Here is a 23417-nt window from a genome sequence, read left to right as displayed (position 1 = left end):
CAAAAAACAGTTTCTAAGTCTGCTTGAGAAACAACATTGCATAATATATTTACAAACATGAATTTTAATTAAAGAATTATTCACTATAATATAATATAATCTTTCTCTTCACAGAGCCCGACCCACCCACTGATATTCATTTCACTAACGTTACTGAAGACAGTGCTGTGATCATCTGGTCAGCTCCTAGGGCTCAAATCACAGGTTACAGACTTTTCCTGACTGTCGAGGGCTCAAACCCCAAACAGCTGCGTATTCCTGCCCGTATATCGCAGTACACACTCATCAACTTGCAGCCTGATACTGAGTACACTGCCACTCTGCATGCAGAAAGAGGCAATGTGCTTAGTGAGGGGTCCCTCGCCTCCTTCACCACACGTGAGCTGCTTTTTTTTTTTTTTTAAGTTCCAAATACATTTGCTTAAAGCGTGCTAAAGCAATAGTCCTGTATTTTCTGGCTTTCAGTTCAGCCGATGGGAAATACTCCTTACTTCAGCACTGATGTCACAGACACCTCCATCATTGTCTCCTGGACCCCTGTGCCTAAAATTGGATACAAGGTACCGTTGAAACATGCCAGAGCTGTTTTGGCACAGCTATAGGCAATCACTCTTGGTTTAATGGCCGTTGTAAGACACATGTGAAAGTACTCTTGAGAAACTGTTGATATTCTTCTCTTCTCTCACGTTCAAACACACATTTCAGCCACGATTACTCAATGCACAGTGTTTACTCTTACTCTCTAATTGTGCTGTGCAGTTGACCGTGAGGCCCAGCCAAGGTGGAGAAGCTCCAAGGGACATGATGTCAGAGTCTGGAAGTATCCTCATCTCAGGTCTAACTCCTGGAGTTGAGTACACCTACAGCGTCCAGCCGGTCATCAACGGTCATGAGCATGGCAACCCCATCACTCGACGCGTGGTCACTCGTAAGTGTGAACAAACAGCATTTTTCTGTCCTTATTTTATTGAGCTTATTGAAGATGTGGACGTGTGTGAGAGAGATGTTTCTCACACTGTTGGTGGAGGTGTACAGCTGTCTTATGACTATCTGTCTACAGCTCTTTCTCCACCCACGGATCTGAACCTGGAGTCCAATCCGAACACTGGAGAGCTGACGGGTCAATGGAACGATGCTAAAATCCCAGGTTAGTACCGAGATATTTGTCATAACAGTACAAATCCTGTTTTATATGTACTTGTTAAACTTTCAAAACAAATACACTTCTGTTCAGATATACACTTCTGTTTGTTTAAATTAATATTTTTTTTTAGCAAGGGCATATTAAATTGACACTAAGGACATATTACTTTGTATACTATATAATAAAATGCTGATCATTTTAACTTTGTTCATCAAAGAATCCTAAAAAAGTGTAACAGTTTCCACAAAAATATCAAGCAGCACAACCTTCAACATTTGATAATAGTAAGAAATGTTTTTTGAGCAGCAAATCGGCATATTAGGATGATTTCTGAAGGATCATGTGACACTGAAGTAATGAAGCTGAAAATTCAGCTTTGCAATCACAGGAATAAAGTGCATTTTAAAATATATTAGAATAGAAAGCAATTATCCTTTCACAATATTTTCTTGTCAGAATTTTTGTCTTGGTTTGCAGTAAAAGTATGTAAATATTCTTATACACATTTTATGAGATGACTTTTAATATTATACACAAGTATAAATATTACATTTTATATATAAGACAAAAATTCTGACTATGAAATATTGTGAATGGAGTGAAGTGATACAGAAAATGTTTTACTTATTTACTTCAGAAACACCATTACATAAGATAAAAAAAAGAGTAAAATGGATTTTATTCAAGAATTATTATTTTTATATAGCATGCTTTACTGTAACATTTTTATTCTGTTACATTCATCTTATAAAAAATATTTAAAGGATGTTTAAGTATTTTTATTAGATAATACAAAAAAACTGACTATTAAACAGAAGAAAATTATTGCAAAATTGTTTGAGAAACAATGTTGCATAATGCATTTACAAAAATGAATTTAAAGAATTATTCAGTTCATAATCTAATATTTATAAAACATAATATTTATAAAGGATGTTTAGATATTTATACTGAATAACAAGACAAAAATACAGAGTATTAAACAGGAAGAACAGTTTCTAAGTCTGCTTGAGAAACAACATTGCATAATATATTTACAAAAAAATGACTAAAATGAATTTTAATTCAAGAATTATTCACTATAATATAATATAATCTTTCTCTTCACAGAGCCCGACCCACCCACTGATATTAATTTCACTAACGTTACTGAAGACAGTGCTGTGATCATCTGGTCAGCTCCTAGGGCTCAAATCACAGGTTATAGACTTTTCCTGACTGTCGAGGGCTCAAACCCCAAACAGCTGCGTATTCCTGCCCGTATGTCGCAGTACACACTCATCAACTTGCAGCCTGATACTGAGTACACTGCCACTCTGCATGCAGAAAGAGGCAATGTGCTTAGTGAGGGGTCCCTCGTCTCCTTCACCACACGTGAGCTGTTTTTTTTTTTTTTTTTTTTTTTTTAAGTTCCAAATACATTTGCTTAAAGCGTGCTAAAGCAATAGTCCTGTATTTTCTGGCTTTCAGTTCAGCCGATGGGAAATACTCCTTACTTCAGCACTGATGTCACAGACACCTCCATCATTGTCTCCTGGACCCCTGTGCCTAAAATTGGATACAAGGTACCGTTGAAACATGCCAGAGCTGTTTTGGCACAGCTATAGGCCATCACTCTTGGTTTAATGGCCGTTGTAAGACACATGTGAAAGTACTCTTGAGAAACTGTTGATATTCTTCTCTTCTCTCACGTTCAAACACACATTTCAGCCACGATTACTCAATGCACAGTGTTTACTCTTACTCTCTAATTGTGCTGTGCAGTTGACCGTGAGGCCCAGCCAAGGAGGAGAAGCTCCAAGGGACATGATGTCAGAGTCTGGAAGTATCCTCATCTCAGGTCTAACTCCTGGAGTTGAGTACACCTACAGCGTCCAGCCGGTTATCAACGGTCATGAGCATGGCAACCCCATCACTCGACGCGTGGTCACTCGTAAGTGTGAACAAACAGCATTTTTCTGTCCTTATTTTATTGAGCTTATTGAAGATGTGGAAGTGTGAGAGAGATGTTTCTCACACTGTTGGTGGAGTTGTACAGCTGTCTTATGACTATCTGTCTACAGCTCTTTCTCCACCCACGGATCTGAACCTGGAGTCCAATCCGAACACTGGAGAGCTGACGGTTCAATGGAACGATGCTAAAATCCCAGGTTAGTACCGAGATATTTGTCATAACAGTACAAATCCTGTTTTATATGTGCTTGTTAAACTTTAAAAACAAATACACTTCTGTTCAGATATACACTTCTGTTTGTTTAAATTAATATTTTTATTTAGTAAGGGCACATTAAATTGATCAAAATTGACACTAGGCAAGGCAAGTTTATTTATATAGCACATTTCATACACAGTGGTAATTCAAAGTGCTTTACATAAAAGAAAGTGAAAGACATTAAAAATCAATAAAAACATGGAAATAAAAATAATAAAAACAAGGAATTTTAAAATTATATAGAAATTGATTTAAAATAAATTTAAAGAAAATAATTATACATAAAATTCATTGCAGTCAGTTCGGACATATAGCACAGTGCTCATTCAACAAATGCACAGTTAAACAGATGAGTTTTGAGTTTTGATTTAAATGTGGCTAATGTTTTAGCACATCTGATCTCTTCTGGAAGCTGGTTCCAACTGTGGGCGGCATAATAGCTAAAAGCAGACTCCCCTTGTTTTGTGTGAACCCTTGGTATTTCTAACTGACTCGATCCTAATGATCTGAGTGGTCTGTTCGGTTTATATTCAGTGAGCATATCAGCAATATATTTAGGTCATGTGCCATTGAGTGACTTATAAACAAGTAAAAGTACTTTAAAATCAATCCTAAATGTAACTGGAGACCAGTGTAAGGACCTGAGGACTGGTGTGATATGCTCAGGTGTTCTGGTTCTAGTCAGAATCCTGGCAGCAGCGTTCTGGATGAGCTGCAGTTGTCTAATGGTCTTCTTGGGAAGGCCGGTGAGGAGACCATTACAGTAATCCACCCTGCTGGTGATAAAGGCATGAACAAGTTTCTCCAAGTCTTGATTGGAGACAAAACATCTAATTCTTGCAATATTTTTGAGATGATAGTATGCTGATTTAGTTACTGCTTTGACATGACTACTAAAACTAAGGTCTGTCTCCAGAATCACCCCAAGATTTCTGACTTGATTTTTAGTTGTTTGACCCCTAGAGTCAAGGTATGCATTCACCTTGAGAACTTCATCTTTGTTTCCAAATGCAATGACTTCAGTTTTCTCCTTGTTTAACTGAAGAAAGTTCTGGCACATCCAACTGTTAATTTCATCACTAAGGACATATTACTTTGTATACTATATAATAAAATGCTGATCATTTTAACTTTGTTCATTAAAGAATCCTAAAAAAGTGTAACAGTTTCCACAAAAATATCAAGCAGCACAACATTCAACATTTGATAATGGTAAGAAATGTTTTTTGAGCAGCAAATCGGCATATTAGGATGATTTCTGAAGGATCATGTGACACTGAAGTAATGAAGCTGAAAATTCAGCTTTGCAATCACAGGAATAAAGTGCATTTTAAAATATATTAAAACAGAAAGCAATTATCCTTTCACAATATGTTCTTGTCAGCATTTTTGTCTTGGTTTGCAGTAAAAGTATGTAAATATTCTTATACACATTTTATGAGATGATGACTTGTAATATTATACACAAGTATAAATATTGCATTTTATATATAAGACAAAAATCCTGACTATGAAATATTGTGAATGGAGTGAAGTGATACAGAAAATGTTTTACTTATTTACTTCAGAAACACCATTACATAAGATTATAAAAAAATAAAAATAAAAAAGAGTAAAATGAATTTTATTCAAGAATTATTATTTTTATAATATACCGTAGCATGCTTTACTGTAACATTTTTATTCTAAGTTACATTCATCTTATAAAAAATATTTAAAGGATGTTTAAGTATTTTTATTAGATAATACCAAAAAACAGTTTCTAAGTCTGCTTGAGAAACAACATTGCATAATATATTTACAAAAAAATGACTAAAATGAATTTTAATTCAAGAATTATTCACTATAATATAATCTTTCTCTTCACAGAGCCCGACCCACCCACTGATATTCATTTCACTAACGTTACTGAAGACAGTGCTGTGATCATCTGGTCAGCTCCTAGGGCTCAAATCACAGGTTACAGACTTTTCCTGACTGTCGAGGGCTCAAACCCCAAACAGCTGCGTATTCCTGCCCGTATGTCGCAGTACACACTCATCAACTTGCAGCCTGATACTGAGTACACTGCCACTCTGCATGCAGAAAGAGGCAATGTGCTTAGTGAGGGGTCCCTCGCCTCCTTCACCACACGTGAGCTGCTTTTTTTCTTTTTTTTAAGTTCCAAATACATTTGCTTAAAGCGTACTAAAGCAATAGTCCTGTATTTTCTGGCTTTCAGTTCAGCCGATGGGAAATGCTCCTTACTTCAGCACTGATGTCACAGACACCTCCATCATTGTCTCCTGGACCCCTGTGCCTAAAATTGGATACAAGGTACCGTTGAAACATGCCAGAGCTGTTTTGGCACAGCTATAGGCAATCACTCTTGGTTTAATGGCCGTTGTCTTGAGAAACTGTCTTTTGATATTCTTCTCTTCTCTCACGTTCAAACACACATTTCAGCCACGATTACTCAATGCACAGTGTGTACTCTTACTCTCTAATTGTGCTGTGCAGTTGACCGTGAGGCCCAGCCAAGGAGGAGAAGCTCCAAGGGACATGATGTCAGAGTCTGGAAGTATCCTCATCTCAGGTCTAACTCCTGGAGTTGAGTACACCTACAGCGTCCAGCCGGTCATCAACGGTCATGAGCATGGCAACCCCATCACTCGACGCGTGGTCACTCGTAAGTGTGAACAAACAGCATTTTTCTGTCCTTATTTTATTGAGCTTATTGAAGATGTGGACGTGTGAGAGAGATGTTTCTCACACTGTTGGTGGAGTTGTACAGCTGTCTTATGACTATCTGTCTACAGCTCTTTCTCCACCCACGGATCTGAACCTGGAGTCCAATCCGAACACTGGAGAGCTGACGGTTCAATGGAACGATGCTAAAATCCCAGGTTAGTACCGATATATTTCCCATAACAGAATAAATCCTGTTTTATATGTGCTTGTTAAACTTTAAAAACAAATACACTTCTGTTCAGATATACACTTCTGTTTGTTTAAATTAATATTTTTATTTAGTAAGGGCACATTAAATTGACACGAAGGACATATTACTTTGTATACTATATAATAAAATGCTGATCATTTTAACTTTGTTCATCAAAGAATCCTAAAAAAGTGTAACAGTTTCCACAAAAATATCAAGCAGCACAACTTTCCACATTTGTTAATAGTAAGAAATGTTTTTTGAGCAGCAAATCGGCATATTAGGATGATTTCTGAAGGATCATGTGACACTGAAGTAATGAAGCTGAAAATTCAGCTTTGCAATCACAGGAATAAAGTGCATTTTAAAATATATTAGAATAGAAAGCAATTATTTTAAATTGCAATCATATTTCACAATAATACCGTTTTTCACTGTATTTTTGATAATATAAATTGATGTTTTGAAAAGTCCCTTACTGTTCTCTTATTCATTTTACTGTATTTGTGATCTGATCCCAAACTTGTTGTCTTTTTATATATAATAATTCTAATTATTTATAATACATATAATATAATATATATTTTAATATATACTCTGCTAAATATTTCATCAGCAACAAATTGATTTGTGAGAGATTCATTATTTTATGCCGATCTTTATCAATAAAGTCAATCAAACTAGTTTATAATGTTCCAAACGCATAAATCCCAATGTTCCAGCAATTGCATACTAACAACTAAAAGGTTCCATGAAAAGTCATAAAATGCAGGAACACTGTGTAATGATAGTATGCTCTGTCCTTTCTCAAATGAGCTCATGTGTTCACTACGCAAATCTACTGCTTGGTCTTCCCTTGGTAACACACGTTCTGTTCCCGCAGACATCACTGGCTACAGGGTGACCTGCACTCCCACCAATGGGCAACAAGGGAACTCTATACAGGAGTTTGTGAAGGCAGGACAAAACTCGTGCACGTTGGAGAATCTGAGTCCAGGAGTGGAGTACAATGTCAGTGTGGTTACTGTGAAGGATGACATGGAGAGTGTTCCTGTCTCCACCACTGTGACGCCGGGTAGGTATTAGAGGTTTTTTGAATCGCAAATCACCACTCACCTCAATTTTATATCAGTAACTATGCATAAACTGGGAAAGCATGTGTATTGTAATCAGTGCAGTACTTGCTTTTAATGTCTATTGAGACATTAAATACAGAGAAATTACTGAATACACATTGCTTTCTCAGTCATTTTCAATAAAACATATGTTTCTGTTGTCAGCATTAATCCTTATCAGACTATTTTGGCAAACAGAATATAAGAGCTCAATTTCATCTCTCATTTTTGGTCAGTTTTATGAAACAATGGCATTAAAGTCATATGAATTCCTAACAAATCACAGATTCCTAACACTCATCTCCATGGTTCAATATTCACTATATGAACCATGAAGGTTTTCTGGTCAGATGACTTACCCAATCTTTCTGTGTCGGGTGTCTGGTACCTTCTCTCCTCCAGATGTGCCCAAAATAACTGACCTTAGCTTCATCAACGCCACTGACTCCACTATCGGCCTCAGCTGGAGTCCTCTTAACTCCACCGCCGTTACCGGCTACCGCATCACTGTGTTGGCTGCTGGGGACAGTGTCCCAATCTTTGTTGAATTTGTGGAGCCCACAACAGGCTTTTATACTGTGCATGGTCTGGAGCCCGGTATTGATTATGACATAACCGTCACCACAGTCACAGAAAATGGAGAGAGCGAACCCATCATCATCACCCAGCAAACAGGTAAGAGTTTGTGTATGTGTGTGTGTCTAACTATACTTGTAGGGACACAATTTCTGAACAGTGTCTCCAGGATATTAGAGACCGAAATCTGACAGAAACATGTCTTTGTTGAGGACTTCTTAAAATAAAAAAATGTTAAAAATAATGGTTTTCTCTTTGAAATCTGTTTTGAAATGTAATGTATTCTTGTGATGGCTGAATTTAATCAGTCATTACTTCAGCCTTCAGTGTCACCTTTTAAGTAAATAATAAAAAAAAAATATTATTGACCCCAAACTTATATATGTATGGGTATATGAAAAACACGGGGAAAACAGAGTTGGATGTTAATGGGAAGTCAAAATAATAAAGTAAAAAAAAAAATGCTCCTTTAAGTGGTGGTTAGCTAGTACTATTATTTTGTTACATTTTTACATTTTGAACACATGAACTAGAAATGAAGAAAGAACTGAAATGACCTGTGACCCAGATGAATGTGCAGTAAATCTGTGCCTTCATACTTGTTGAACATTCCTGCTCTTTGTTGCTACAGTATTTCTTTGTTCAAGTACATATGGCAGCCATATCCCGGTCTGAAAGCCGATTTGAGGAAAGAAGCGGTGTCTTGTTTCAGCACTTTATCCTTCTTTTTCATACTCTTCCCCCACTCCTTATGTGTCTCTTTCTTCCTCACTCTCTTTTTACTGAAAAAAACTGATGTGTAGACCCACATGGCATCAGACTGTGTGAAGTCTGCTTTCACATAAACAGATTCTCATTTTCTCACTCTTTCCTCTACCAGTGGCTTTTAAACGAGCTATAAAACTAGAGGGTCATGTCTGAATAAAGTGTTTTAGTACTTCAAGTTTAAGTGGAAGTACTAAAATAAGTATTAAACCGAAATAAAAATAAAGCTAAATTAAAAATGACAAAAGAACATATCAATATAAAACCTAAAACGAACTAAAAGTCAAATGAAACCTGAAAATATAGCCTAATTCAGTTCAATAATATTATATGATTTCCTAATATAATTTATGGTAATAGTATATAAATAATACTAAACTAACACTGTTTAAGAGCCCTCCAAAATGTGACCCTGATAAAACTGTCATCTTTTACACAAAAATATTTTTCCTATGTGTGTGTTGCTAACATCAAAAAATGTCATGAAACGGCAGCTTTTGACTGGAAATGAAAAATCATGGCCTTCCTTCCTGTCTCTTTTAGCTGTCCCTGCTCCATCTGGCCTATCATTTGGAGAAGTGACCGCAGACACTATGCTGGTGACCTGGAAAGCCCCTCAGGTGCCCAAATCCTCTGATATTGAGCGCTACATCATCCGCTATCATCCAGTCGACGACGACGATGACACCATTGAGCGCACTATAGATGGAAACACAAACTACGTCGTTCTTCGCCGTACGTGATTTATGAAAGAATTGACCCTTATTTGTTTGCACAGTTCTGTCTTTAGTGTCCATAGTGAATAGTCATTAGTAAAGAGACTCCCTGTGTGGTTTTAGATCTTGTGCCCAACACCGAGTACCTGGTGAGCGTGATTTGCGTCTATGAAGAAAGAGAGAGCTCTCCTGCCATTGGCACTCAGAGAACAGGTGAGTTCGTTGGCTAAAACTGTGTAATAATAGTTCTGTTTCATTGGTTGGCTAAGTCATTCATCCGTTTTACTTCACAGTCCTCGATGCACCTGTCGGCCTGCAGTTCTCTGATGTTGGCACCAACTCCTTCACCGTACGCTGGCAGGCTCCTCAGGCCATTATCTCAGGATACCGTATCCGCTACCAAATGACCAGTGGGGGACGTGCTAAAGAGGAGAGGCTGCCCCCATCGAGGAGCCATTTCACCCTCACAGGCCTGACCCCGGAGACCGAATACAGTATCCGCGTCTACACTGTCAGCGGATCCCACGAGAGTCTGCCTCTAACTGGAACTCAGTCGACCAGTATGCTGCTACATTCTGATTTTTGACTTCTCATTGCAGCTCACTTTAGATCTTATTAGTAATAATTGTCTCTCATCACTGTTTCCCTGTTAGTCTCTGATGCCCCCACTGACCTGGAAGTCATCTCCTCAACGCCAACCAGCATCACCGTTCGCTGGGACGCCCCCTCTGTCACTGTGAGGTACTACAGGATCACACACGGAGAGTCAGGTGGGTGATTTGGATCATATTGAAATAGTGTTTATATATGAGGCGCCACGTAGGATTTAAATCAGACTTCACTTATCAATACATACATAAAACACGTGCATATACACCTATAAATTACTCGCATATACATGTATACTATTGGATGTTCAAAATATATATATGAAATACACGTGCACACTAATATGAAATCCATACCAATACATATTATGTTAGTAACGAATGCATATACACTTGTGAATAACTTGCATATACATATAAACGTGATGCATTCATACACCTATAGACACTCGCATATACACCCACAACAACACACGCACATACATATAAACTCGATGCATGCAGACACATACATACTCGCATATATATATATATATATATATATATATATATATATATATATATATATATATATATATATATATAAACTTGATCCATGCACGTACACCTTACATGTATTCACAATATTTAATGTAATTATGTGTCAAATACATTTACAATTAATGCATTTTACATTTTAAATTAATATTATGTATAATTTCTGGTCAAGTCACCAAAAGTGCAAATCTTGTTGGTGGGCCAGCTTTATTTGAAGTGCAATGGAAAAGGGATTAGAACAATTGTTACACTGATGAAATACAAATGATTGTCAGTCTGAACAGATTTTAAATGCTTATTGCACCATTTATTCTTTTTTTTACAGAATATTTATTTGTCTTTGTGTGAATTGATGTCCTTTAACTATAGTTTGTTTGACATTTACCAAATTGTTCTGATTTTTCGCATCCAGGAGGTTTTGACGCTCCTCAGGAATTTAATGTCCCCGGCTCCCAGTCTACGGCCACTATTGAAGGCCTCCGTCCAGGCACTGATTACACTATCACTGTTTATGCTGTGACCGGCAGAGGGGACAGCCCTGCGTCCAGCACCCCCATCCATGTTATACACAGAACAGGTAAACCGATGCATCTGAGAATGTCTGTCAGATCTTTATTCACTGATTTGACAGATGTTTTAAGGATTTAGGAAGACAAGACAGTGTAAAATTACAGTATGACACTCAGTTGAGTGCAAAAAGGTATAAATAATGGGCTTTGTTTCTTTAAACATAGATATAGAGTCTCCATCAGAGATGGAGGTGACTGATGTGAAGGACAACACTATTACTGTACGCTGGAGCCCAGCAGTGGGTCCCATCTCAGGATATCGTGTCACAGGAACTCCACTAAATGGACAAGGACTTACTTTCTCTGAAGTGGTTGCTCCAGGTAATGCTTATCATTCTCAATAAAGATATTGTGTTATGCCTGCACTTCATATGAAGGAGGTAATGCTGTCAGAGTGAGAGATAAATAGGTGTGTTTTTGACATGTAACTGCAGACCAGACTGAAATGACGTTCTCTGGCCTGATGCCGACAGCGGAGTACACCGTCAGTGTGTATGCTTTGGGACAGGATGGAGAGAGCCCCCCTCTGGTTGAAACTGTAGTCACAAGTAGGTGTACAAATTAAGAAAAATATTTTTTGCTTCACAGTGTCATATATAGTATGTAAAAGTGACTGGATCCCTTGTGAAACAGAAGTACACTTTAGCATATTTTTAAAAGGAGTACATATTACATAAAAAATGTACTTTAAGTGCAAACTGAATATAATGTTTTCAGACATTTTTGCATATTAAATGCAATTAAATGAAAGTATATTATAGTTTTATTTTATATTAAATGCAGTTAGCTGAACATTAGATATTAGTTTTTTTTTATCTGCTTAATATTAATTTTAAATGTAATATCAAACACTACAGCTAAAATTATAATCAAGTACTTTACATGTGTTTTAATGTGAGCACATCAAGCGTATTAAAACAATGCTTTAAAATGTAGTAAACACTTTTTTTATTTGATATTACGAAGTGCACATTTTAAATGTGTCAAGAAAATCATACAAATTAAGTACACTTAAGTGGCCATTTATTTAAAAAAAAATTTTTTGCAAATACAGTTTTTCTTTTAAATATACCTTTAAGTTTTAAGGAGTACTGCAGTGCAAGTGTACATTCAATGCAGTTAAGTTCACTTCTTTTCTTCATTCATCAATTTGTAAATATTATACAATATTGCTGATGTAATGACATTAGGTTCGATTGAAATTCACAATTTCAAATATTTATTTTTCTAGCGGTGGACAAACCCAAAGACTTGTCCTTCACTGATGTGGACTCAACCTCCATGCGCATCTCCTGGGAGAGTCCTGATGGGGTGGTCTCCTCTTACAGAGTGCTGTACTATAGTACAGAGGAGGGAGAGAGAGAGCTGTTCCCTGCCCCACAGGGGGATGATGAGTCTGCAGTGCTGCATGGCCTCAGACCGGGCACAGAATACACTGTTAAAGTCATCGCACTGCATGACCGGACCCCCAGCACTCCACTGGTGGGCACTCAGACAACAGGTATTACTTTGGACAGCTACTCTTCTACTATTTAAGATCAGGTCTATCAAAATTCAGTTTTTCTAACTATAATGATTATTTAAATGTGTAATAATATTTTGAATAATTGTATTATTACACAATTTTAATTTATGCTGCTTATTTACTCAGTCCTCACTATAAAACTTTGATGCATAAATTCTTAATTGAATTAAACCTAAAATCGTTAAAGTAAAGCGAGATGTGCTTTTATCTTTCCAAGCAATGTTCAAAAAAATTCTTTAAAAGTATCACAGCTTCCACAAATTAAGCAGCCCAACTGTTTTCAACATTGATAATAAGAAATATTTCTTGAGCACCAAAACAGCTTATCTGAATGACACTAAAGACTGCAGTAATGATGTTGAAAATTTACCTTCATCTGCCATCACAGAAATAAATTATATTTTAAAATATATTCAAATGGAAAAGTTATTTTGAATTCCAACATTTCACAATATTTCTGTACTACTATATACACAATATTACTGTGTTTACTGTATTTTGACACCAGCAACAATATCCTTTACAACATTGCAGTATTGTGGTAGTGAGTGTCTTGTACTTTAGAAAAGGTTCAAATCTGGTAATATACTTAATGTTTCTTCGATGTTCTCTTCTCTCCATGTAGCTATTCCTGGGCCCACAAGTCTGCACTTCTCCCAGGTGGGTCCAACATCCTTCACTGTCTCCTGGTCTTCTTCTGACGTCAGGCTGACAGGTTACCGTGTGGCCATCACCCCCAAGAGCAAGAATGGACCCACTAAAGAGGACAACATCTCCCCTGAGTCGACTGAGTTCCACGCCACTGGACTCATGGTGAATAACCATCTCATACTGCAGAAGTTAATGCTCTCAAAACTTTAACCTTCCTGATATTAGACGTAATGTAGAACAAAATACTCCCATGCTCTTCATGCCAAAAAGTGCTTAAAGTAGCACTGAGGGGTTTCGTAGAAAAATCTCTATTGAAACAGCTGTTCCTCAGGTTTTGAGGCATTTCTTTCTTGATTTTAGCTGTGGTTGTGGGTTACTGGTAGTCAGAGAGCAATGCTAATCTCCATTAGGCAAACCTCACATTGTATGACCTTGTCATTTTGGTCAGTGGGTAGATCAAAGATTAAAGCCTGTGCCAGATTTTTTCAGAAAATTATATGGTGTTTTGTAAAGCACATTTTCAAGGCTTTGCTTCATTTTTATTTTTTTCCCTCTGTATGTGTGTGTTTATAGCCTGGCACTGATTATGAAGTGGAGGTTTACGGTGTGAAGAATTCTCTCACCAGCCGTCGTGTCAAAGGAGAAATCACAACAGCTGACAGTAAGCCACCTTCCCTAAAACATCACTGAATCAGACCCGCAGTCTCCATCAATTTACTGTGTGCTGGCCAAAACTCAATCTAGATCTCATTTTCCCAGACATCAGTCCACCTCGACGTGTCCGTATATCAAATGTGAAGGACTCCTCCATCACTCTCACCTGGCGCTCTAAGACTGAGGCCATCTCTGGCTTCCTGGTAGAGGCCACACCCACCATGGGCAGCCATAACCCTATCCAGAGAACCATTGAGCCCGATTCACGCACCTACACCATTACTGGTACAAAACAGCATAACTATCTAACAATATATATAATATATAACTTGTTTTACAGGCTGTAGCATAAGGCGGGTAAATATTTGTTTTGAAAACTGAGATTTATGTGATCATATGATTCTGCATTCTATAGGTCTGGAGCCAGGAACCACTTATAAAATCAATATCTATACTCTGAATGGAAGCTCACGTAGTGAGCCTTACACACTTACAGCTACTACAGGTATGGTATAATATAATATCATATAATATGATATAATATAATTATTTAATTTTTAATTTTTATTTTTTTTATTTCAGCGAAGCCAGTTATCAGCCCACCCACAAACCTCCATTTCACCTCTCTGACTCCTACTTTGATCTCCTTCACCTGGGAGCCTCCACGAAGCACTATCACTGGATACTATGTGACCTATGAAGAGGCTGGAGACATTCCTAAAGAGTTGACCCCTCGACCTCAGGCTGGCAGGACCTTCGCTTCCATCTCTGGTACTGCTCTTTCTCAGTTTATAGCTTTCATAATTTTGTTTCTCCTCATTTATGCTGATAGTTTTTTATTAACATTTTGTGTCTATAAATGTAGGTTTGAAACCGGGCACTGAGTACATTATCAAGATTGTGGCATTAAATAATGCTCAGAGAAGCATTCCGCTGATTGGAAAGGCAGAAACTCGTAAGTACACATTTGTTAAGCTTTCTCTTACAATCCAGTTTAAAAGTTTGGGGTCAGTAAATTTTAAATGTTTTATTTTTTTTATTACTTTTTTGAGTTTATTTTAGAATATATTTTATTCCTGTGATACAAAGTTGAATTTTCAGCAGTCGTTGCTCCAATGATCCTTCAGAAATCATTCTAATATGCTGATTTTCTGCTCAAGAAACACTTCTTATTATAAATATTGAAAAAGTGATAGTTTGTTCAGGATTTTTTTGATAAATAGAGTATTCAAAAGTACAACTAATGTTTGAAATCTTTTGTAACATTATACATTTAGTGACACATTTGATAATGTGTCCTTGCTAAATAAAAGTGCGAGTTTCTTTTTACCCCCAAACTTTGGAACTGTAGTGTACTTCCACATCTACATGTTGAAATGCATATTTTAATAAGTTTGGTGGTAGCCTACTATTTGCACTAAAACTGCTATTACAATACATTTGATGATGATATTTTATGAAGCTATTAATATATAGCAAGGGTTGTGATATGCATTATATAATATTACATGATATGTGCTGTTGCTCCTTTTTGAATCACTTTAATTCAAAAGGAAGACATAGCTGATATAATCAAAGCACAATGAATGAATTGTGCTTTACATTGCCCTCTGCTGGCAAAATATGCTACTGCATTACTCATTCGCTTGCCCCAACACAATTATCCTGCTAGAACTGGAAATTCTCCAGCTGGCCCCCCAGCTTACAGCTACTACAGGTATAATATAATGTAATATAATTATTTAAGAAATATAAAATTTATTTTTCCCAGCGAAACCAGTTATCAGCCCACCCACAAACCTCCATTTCACCTCTCTGACTCCTACTTTGATCTCCTTCACCTGGGAGCCTCCACGAAGCACTATCACTGGATACTATGTGACCTATGAAGAGGCTGGAGATATTCCTAAAGAGCTGACCCCTCAACCTCAGGCTGGCAGGACCTTCGCTTCCATCTCTGGTACTGCTCTTTCTCAGTTTATAGCTTTCATAATTTTGTTTCTCCTCATTTATGCTGATAGTTTTTTATTAACATTTTGTGGTCTATACATGTAGGTTTGAAACCGGGCACTGAGTACATTATCAAGATTGTGGCATTAAATAATGCTCAGAGAAGCATTCCGCTGATTGGAAAGGCAGAAACTCGTAAGTACACCTTTGTTAAGCTTTCTCTTACAATCCAGTTTAAAAGTTTGGGGTCAGAGTTTTTTTTTGGGGGTTTTTTCTTACTTTTTTGTTAAATAAGTCTCTAAGACTCACCAAGGCTGCTTTCATTTGATCAAAAATACATTAGAAATGGGAATATTGTGAAATTTACGATTTAAAATAACTGATTTGTATCTCAAGTTATTTTTTCAGCAGTCATTGCTCCAATGATCCTTCAGAAATCATTCTAATATGCTGATTTTCTGATCGAGAAACACTTCTTATTATAAATATTGAAAAAGTGATAGTTTGTTCAGGATTTTTTGATAAATAGAGTAATCAAAAGAACAACTATTGTTTGAAATCTTTTGTAACATTATACATTTAGTGACACTTTTGATTAATGTGTCCTTGCTAAATAAAAGTGTGAGTTTCTTTTTACCCCCAAACTTTGGAACTGTAGTGTACTTCCACATCTACATGTTGAAATGCATATTTTAATTAGTTTGGTGGTACTATTTGCACTAAAACTGCTATTACAATACATTTTATGATGATATTTTATGAAGTTATTAATACATAGCAAGGCTGGTGATATGCATTATATAATATTACATGATATGTGCTGTTGCTCCTTTTTGAATCACTTTAATTCAAAAGGAAGACATAGCTGATATAATCAAAGCACAATGAATGAATTGTGCTTTACATTGCCCTCTGCTGGCAAAATATGCTACTGCATTACTCATTCGCTTGCCCCAACACAATTATCCTGCTAGAACTGGAAATTCTCCAGCTGACCCCCCAGCTTCCCGACCCCAGCCGGCCCCGCCATGACATCCTGGATGTGCCAGAAGACAGCGACCACTTCGACAACCACGTGCATATGCTGGGGCCAAACAGACACAACACACTGGGGCAGCAGGGCCGACATATCTATACTGAATATCAGAGCTACAACCTGGGCGATAATGGCCAGCAGCCTCATCCCCCAAGCCACCGTGAGCCCCTGGTCTACATCCCCCTGCCAGGAGCAGATGGCCAGAGAGTGCCAGTGGTGCAGGTGAGCGAGGGACCAGAACCTGGCTTCCCCTTCAGTGGCCTTTACAATGAGACAAACCTGCCCCAGGAAGCTCAGACCCAGACCACAATCATTTGGCAGCCTGTGCCGCACACCTCAGAGTACGTGGTGTCATGCAGTCCCATTACAGAGATCAATGACAAGAGCTTCCAGGTGAGTAAACAATGTGATATTGGAAATATTAGTGCTGTGCTGCAATTAAAAAAAATCTAATTATTCACAGTTAATTGCATATATCAATATTTACTGATCAAGTCCCTGAATCAAGAAAATTTAAAACACCACCGTACATTATTGTGGCAGACATTAACTGAATCGACAGAATTACTGAAAAACATTAAAAAGTTGATTTGAGCAGTTTGCATATGAGCATTTCAGGGTACATAATTAAATGCATTCACCTTTAGTAATTTAATAAATAATTTATTATAAAATAACAATTCAATTATTTATATACACTACCATTTAAAAGTTTAGGCATGATAAAAGATTTTAATGATTTTGAAAGTCTCTTACTCTATTTATTTAATCAAAAATACAGTAAAAACAGTAATATTGTGACATTATTACAAATCAAAATGCATGTTTTCTTTAATATATTTTAAAATGTAATCTTAATATGCTGATCTGGTACTCAAGACATATTTATTAATATTATTATTAGCAATGTTTTCAGTCAACTGCTTAATAATTCTTTGGAAACCATAGTGCATTTTTTTTATGTTTGATGAATTGGAAGTTCAAAAGAACCGCTTTTATTTGAAATATAATTTTTTTTGTAGCATTATAAATGTTTACTGTCACTTTTGATCATTTTATTGCATCCTTGCTGAATAAAAATATTTTTAAAAATTACTGATCCCTTTTACATATTCATTAATGTATATCAATATTTGCTGAGGCAAGCCTCTAAATCAAGAGAATGTAATATATTACTGTGCTGTATTTATTGTGATTAGAAAGTAAATAAAAAAATTTTTTTTTGTAGTATGGTACTACCAGTGTGTTATACAGCTCGTTCAGTGAATCGCCGTAACAGTGATTCTGTTCAAATCGTGATTATTAATTAATGCACTCTCTCCCCTTCAGATGCGTCTGCCCGGTACGTCCACTAGCGCTACACTGATCGGTCTCACCTCTGGTGCCTCCTATAATGTTCTTGTGGAATCTGTCAACGGAGACCAGAAACAGAAAGTCCTGGAAGAAGTTGTGACTGTCAGAAACAGTGGTAAATCATCCCTAAACCAAACAACTTTGTAACCACATTTCAGAAGTTTACATGCTCGTTGCTGACTCCTCATATGCTTTAGTTCCAGGGACTGGAGTGATTCCCACAGGCAGGGATGCGTGCTACGACACATTCACCGCCACCTACCATGAGGTGGGCGCGGAGTGGGAGCGCATGTCCGAGACGGGCTTTAAACTCTGGTGCAAGTGCCTTGGCCTCGGCAGTGGTCATTTCAGATGTGATTCATCCAGTGAGTGAATGAGCGGTGCCGCTACACGCTAAACACCACACCTCACGCTAGCATGGCTGACCGTTTGGCAATTACAAATGCGTTTCATAGTTTTTGTGATTCTTAGTGAAGAATCTCCACATATGTGGAGTTCCAACTCCATACTGTTGCCCATGCTAGCTTTTCCTGACATGTTTGTAGAGGTCATCAAACATGGCAGCCAGAGACGAGGTGACTCAGGTCTCAGATTTGTATTGTCAGCCTTTAATCAGATGATATTAAACTCTGGGACCAGCTTATTATGTGCAATAACCACTGTATGAATGTGTGTGAAGGATGAATTCACTGGAAACTCTCAAATGTATTTCTCTAGACACTTTTGATGGTTAACCAACACGCATATTTGAATCTACAGAGTGGTGCCATGATAATGGCCACAACTACCGAATTGGCGAGAAGTGGGACCGTCGTGCTGAGAACGGTCACATGATGAGCTGCGCCTGTCTGGGCAACGGGAAAGGAGAGTTCAAGTGTGAACCCCGTAAGCAAAGCAAAGTTTTTCAACGGTTGAGTCTAAGCAGCTTTTAACATTTAATGGTTGGTTGATTGACGTTCATTGTCTGCTGTAGATGAATCCACCTGTTATGATGATGGGAAGCTCTACCAGGTGGGAAACCAGTGGCAGAAGGAGTATCTCGGAGCAATATGCACATGTACTTGCTATGGAGGACAACAGGTAACACTAGGTTTTATGTCTTCTCTTTATTTCAGTGTATTTACACATTAACGTGTTTCTACATCACCTATATTCCCATGATTAAACCCCTGCTGTCTCTCCAGGGCTGGCGCTGTGAGAACTGTCGTCGTCCTGGTGCTGAAGTTGACGCAGACCTCATTCAGCCTCCAGTGCGCTCTGACGCTTACGACCGCTACAGAGAGAACGCCCTTCGCAAACTGGTGAGTCTTTTATAGATGTGACAGACAAAGGCTTTGAAAACAAAGAACAGAAGATAAATCTCTGATGAAGGTCAGATTTGAGTATAATTATAGTGATCGGTAAGATTTTTAATGTTTTCAAAATAAACCAAGGCTGCATTATTTTTTTTAAAATAAAAACACAGTAAAACCGTAATAGTGTGAAATATTTATTTCTTTTTATAATAACTGTTTTTATTTGAATATATTTTAAAATATAATTTATTCATGTGATGTCAAAGCTGGATTTTCAGCATCATTCCTCCAGTCTTCAGTGTCACATGATCCTTCAGAAATCATTCTAATACGCTGATTTGCTGCTCAAGATACATTTCTGTATTCTTAAGTCCCGTTCACACCAAGAACGATAACTATAAAGATAATGATATTAGCGTCCACATCAGCGAACGATATCGTCTGTTTAAAATTCTCATGCTCATTATAGTAGGATTGATTCTGATTGGGTGTGTGTACATTTTTTTTTCATCAGCTAGAAAGTAATTCCTACGATATGGTTTCTCTATGCCTTTATCGTTATAGTTCTGGTGTGGACTCTTCTATTCTATAATATTGAGAACAATTTTTAGAGCTATATCTTTATTGTTATCTTTTATAGTTATCATCCTTGGTGTGAACAGGCCTTTACAATAGAAAATTCAAAAGATAGCATTTCATGTATTTAATAAAGTTGATAGGGGGACTTTTAATTCTATATTAACTTTCAGTATCTGGAAATGTTTCAGATTTTGCTAGAAAACAAACACATTTTTATTTTCTCCCTACAGAACATTCAGTGTCCAATCGAGTGCCTGAGACCAGACCTCTTAGCAGATGCTCAGAGCCCTCTAGAATAAATGTGTTTAGCAATTTTGCCCAGTAATGGACAGGACATGGCCCCCAGAGACTGTATCTAGCTCCCTCAGTGCCCCTCTGTCCTTATCTTCACTCACACTGCAAACTGTCCTGCTGCTTCCACCTGTGATGTCACGCCCGAGACAAAACTTCTCACTCTTCTGATTGGTCGAGTCAGCAGCCAGTCTCCCTCTACACACAGATTCCACTGAGTTGAAGCTTGGCTGTTGACATCATTTCCACATCCTCTGGAAACTCAGTGGAACATCAGCAGAGAATCAACACATCTTGCCTTTGTGTTTTTCAGTATTATTGTCTGATTGTTTTTGTTTTTTTTATGATTTTGTGAATTTGTGTATTTTTGCCAGTGATCAAAACGTTTATTGGTGTTCTTTTCTAATATAAGCACTGTCTCACAATGAAAACCTTTGTGCCTTGTAGGCATCCTTTTTGTATGATGTAATATTCACCCCTCCCGAATCTGATTGGTTGGTTGATCTGTGGCCTTTGTGTCTGTCAGGAGACGAAGGAAAGCACTGTGTTAATGAAGAAGTGAACTTTTTTTTTTTTCTTTCTTTTATTTATCCCTTTTAAGTATGTGTTTTGATGGAATGCAGATTATGGGTGTATACTGTTTTTATGTTTGTGTTTTAGGTGCCAAAGTCTTAACTACTGTGGACAAAAATACTTTTTAATAAAACTTTTTTTTTTACAATGTTTGTGATTTTAAAGCCTATTTGTCAGAAGCTTCCATGGAAGTAAAGCAGCATTCAGCTGATGTGCTGTTGTTGTTGTTTTCTTGTGGTTTTAATGTCATGTGACACAGCAGCCACAACAGCACTTATTTATCTTTTCCTTTTTATTCGAAACATTCCCAAACACATTAACTCACCTTTATAGATTGTTAGTTGATCTAGTGGGCGATGGTCAAAGTAACCTAATGTTGGAAACTTTTTCCTTCGTCAAAGCAGAGACCAGGAGACTTTGGGATAAGTTACTCTTTATTGAGAACTCGCAGTAGTCGCTGTAGTCATCCAAGTCTGACTCAAACAGTATACATTGTAGTTTATATACATTTCAAGGGGGAGGGATTTACATAGAGGTGGATACACTCGGAACAAAGCATGTAAATGAAGTATACAGGTTTAGGAACCCGCCCCAGACTCTAGAGTGTTACCAGTCCTAATTCAATCAGCATAACTATTCAACTGTATAAATGCTAATCCAATCAGCCTGACAGTATCACCCAAATGGTCAGGAAGTGCCTAAAGACAAAAGGTTAATGTCTCAGACACCTGGGCTGCCTGACTTCATCTTAGAATGTCATCATCTTTACCTCAAAATGTAAAACACACTGTTTCAGTTTATATATAGTTATATAAATAGTTATACTATTACATTGGAACCTAGATTTATCATTTTATAAATTTGTAATCCAACACTAACAATGTAATCTATTAAATATGGGTGTCATGCCATAACATATTTTAATACGACTGACTTTATATTTAATGTGAATTTAACATTGTAAGTTAGGCTACTTATAACACTTTAATTGTACAGAAAGAGAGCAAAGAACATTTTCACTGACAGTCTAGAGTTCAAGCACTCTCAAAAACTCCCATTAAAATCACTGAAGCTGTTTACACTGTGAAATGAATATCTTACAGATTCATACACACATTTGCACTTGGTTTCTGACAAGAGGTATTCAGTCGTGTGTGTGATTGGTTATAATGCGCAGCGCTGTAAAAAGGCGTTTGTATCTGGCTCAGCACCAGCCAGCAAATGAAGATTTGAATTTAGCAGCTGATGATATGAAGCCCTGAATGATTTAATCATGCCGGTGTGATTGTACTAAATCTAGAAAATATGAATCGGCTATTTTTTGTCTTTTGGAAGCTGCGTTCAAAATCCACTTGGCTCAAAAATCTGAGGGGGCACGTGGCCCCTCACTTTAAATGGGCATGAGGCCTCTGACTACAATGATATACTTAAGTTTTTTTTTTTTTACTTATTATTATAATTATAGTTGTTGTTGTATCTCAATAATCTGAATCATTGTAAGAGTAAATATTTTCCTAGCTGTATTAGTTTGGAAGTCATCACATACTTTTCCTTCAGTGATTTCTATGGCTGAACAGATGGAGGTTGGCTTGGCTGCAGCTGATGCCATGCACGGAACGGAGTATGAAGCAGGACCTGCTCCAGATAATCTTTGTGAGTGAAATCCCTCTTTGTTTGTTTCTTCTTGAAGATAATACTAACTGGTGTTCCCATGCTAAAGAAGATTGTTGGTTACCACTGATGTAGCCAGGACCTTCTGCCACTTTATTTTTCAGACAGATCCATTCAGCTTCTCTCGAGACAGGGCCTGTTTGGTTGGAATCCTGTTTTCATTTACATTTGAGCTTCGGGACTGAGGGGAATTTGCCTTTGAGCTTCTAGAGGAGCTGATCTAGTCTGTATGTGAAAAGGCTTATGTACATATCACATCATCAGATATCTCTGTCACAAGACATTTCATTAGAAACACAGATTCAGCAGCAGATCCATACAGCTTGTTACTGTGGACTGCATTGGTTTTAAACTAGGGGGCTTTAGATATAAGACAAATCATGTTTTTAAGTAATCTAAAACAACTAAAAATCAAAATGAAAACTGACTTTGATCATATTCTTTATGCATTCCTTCAACAATGTCATTTTTATATAAGAACCAGGTTTTTTAAACCAAGGATTTTTTTAAAGTGAGATTTCTAGACCTGGAAAAGTCAAGGAAATTAATATAATCTTAAAAGCTCCGTAATTTCTATAATGAATATGCATTTTTCTAATTATGTCAAAGCTCTAAAATATTTTATTTATTTTTTTACTTAATATATTGACACAACTAGTTTCAGTAAATTAAAAAGG

At 37.1% G+C, this 23417-nt stretch overlaps 1 protein-coding gene across 2 annotated transcripts in view; it reads left to right on the top strand.

Annotated features, from left to right (window-relative positions):
• LOC306876106 (fibronectin-like) overlaps positions 1–21917 on the top strand; it is a 34908-nt gene extending 12991 nt beyond the window's left edge. Inside the window, exons 20-56 of one of the 2 annotated variants that reach the window (XM_079427030.1) lie at positions 115–378; positions 466–560; positions 760–928; positions 1061–1147; positions 2255–2518; positions 2615–2709; positions 2909–3077; positions 3208–3294; positions 5226–5489; positions 5578–5672; positions 5856–6024; positions 6155–6241; positions 7160–7351; positions 7794–8066; positions 9276–9467; positions 9572–9661; positions 9742–10008; positions 10102–10218; positions 11006–11170; positions 11328–11483; positions 11597–11710; positions 12394–12663; positions 13313–13500; positions 13912–13999; positions 14098–14277; positions 14408–14497; positions 14575–14763; positions 14858–14947; positions 15764–15952; positions 16048–16137; positions 16917–17371; positions 18308–18446; positions 18529–18696; positions 19091–19216; positions 19305–19411; positions 19516–19632; positions 20436–21917. In XM_079427030.1, coding sequence (XP_079283156.1) covers positions 115–378; positions 466–560; positions 760–928; positions 1061–1147; positions 2255–2518; positions 2615–2709; positions 2909–3077; positions 3208–3294; positions 5226–5489; positions 5578–5672; positions 5856–6024; positions 6155–6241; positions 7160–7351; positions 7794–8066; positions 9276–9467; positions 9572–9661; positions 9742–10008; positions 10102–10218; positions 11006–11170; positions 11328–11483; positions 11597–11710; positions 12394–12663; positions 13313–13500; positions 13912–13999; positions 14098–14277; positions 14408–14497; positions 14575–14763; positions 14858–14947; positions 15764–15952; positions 16048–16137; positions 16917–17371; positions 18308–18446; positions 18529–18696; positions 19091–19216; positions 19305–19411; positions 19516–19632; positions 20436–20504 — 5966 coding nt within the window. In that variant the 3' untranslated portion in view covers positions 20505–21917. The remainder of the gene's footprint in view (positions 1–114; positions 379–465; positions 561–759; positions 929–1060; positions 1148–2254; positions 2519–2614; positions 2710–2908; positions 3078–3207; positions 3295–5225; positions 5490–5577; positions 5673–5855; positions 6025–6154; positions 6242–7159; positions 7352–7793; positions 8067–9275; positions 9468–9571; positions 9662–9741; positions 10009–10101; positions 10219–11005; positions 11171–11327; positions 11484–11596; positions 11711–12393; positions 12664–13312; positions 13501–13911; positions 14000–14097; positions 14278–14407; positions 14498–14574; positions 14764–14857; positions 14948–15763; positions 15953–16047; positions 16138–16916; positions 17372–18307; positions 18447–18528; positions 18697–19090; positions 19217–19304; positions 19412–19515; positions 19633–20435) is intronic. The other variant, XM_079427031.1, reaches the window with a different exon arrangement.
• The last annotated feature ends 1500 nt before the right edge of the window (positions 21918–23417 follow it).

Source organism: Barbus barbus (assembly GCF_936440315.1).
Source record: "Barbus barbus genome assembly, chromosome: 10".
NCBI lineage: Eukaryota > Metazoa > Chordata > Actinopteri > Cypriniformes > Cyprinidae > Barbus > Barbus barbus.
Note: the sequence above shows the minus strand (reverse complement) of the source record. Positions and strands in the feature narration are given on the sequence as shown.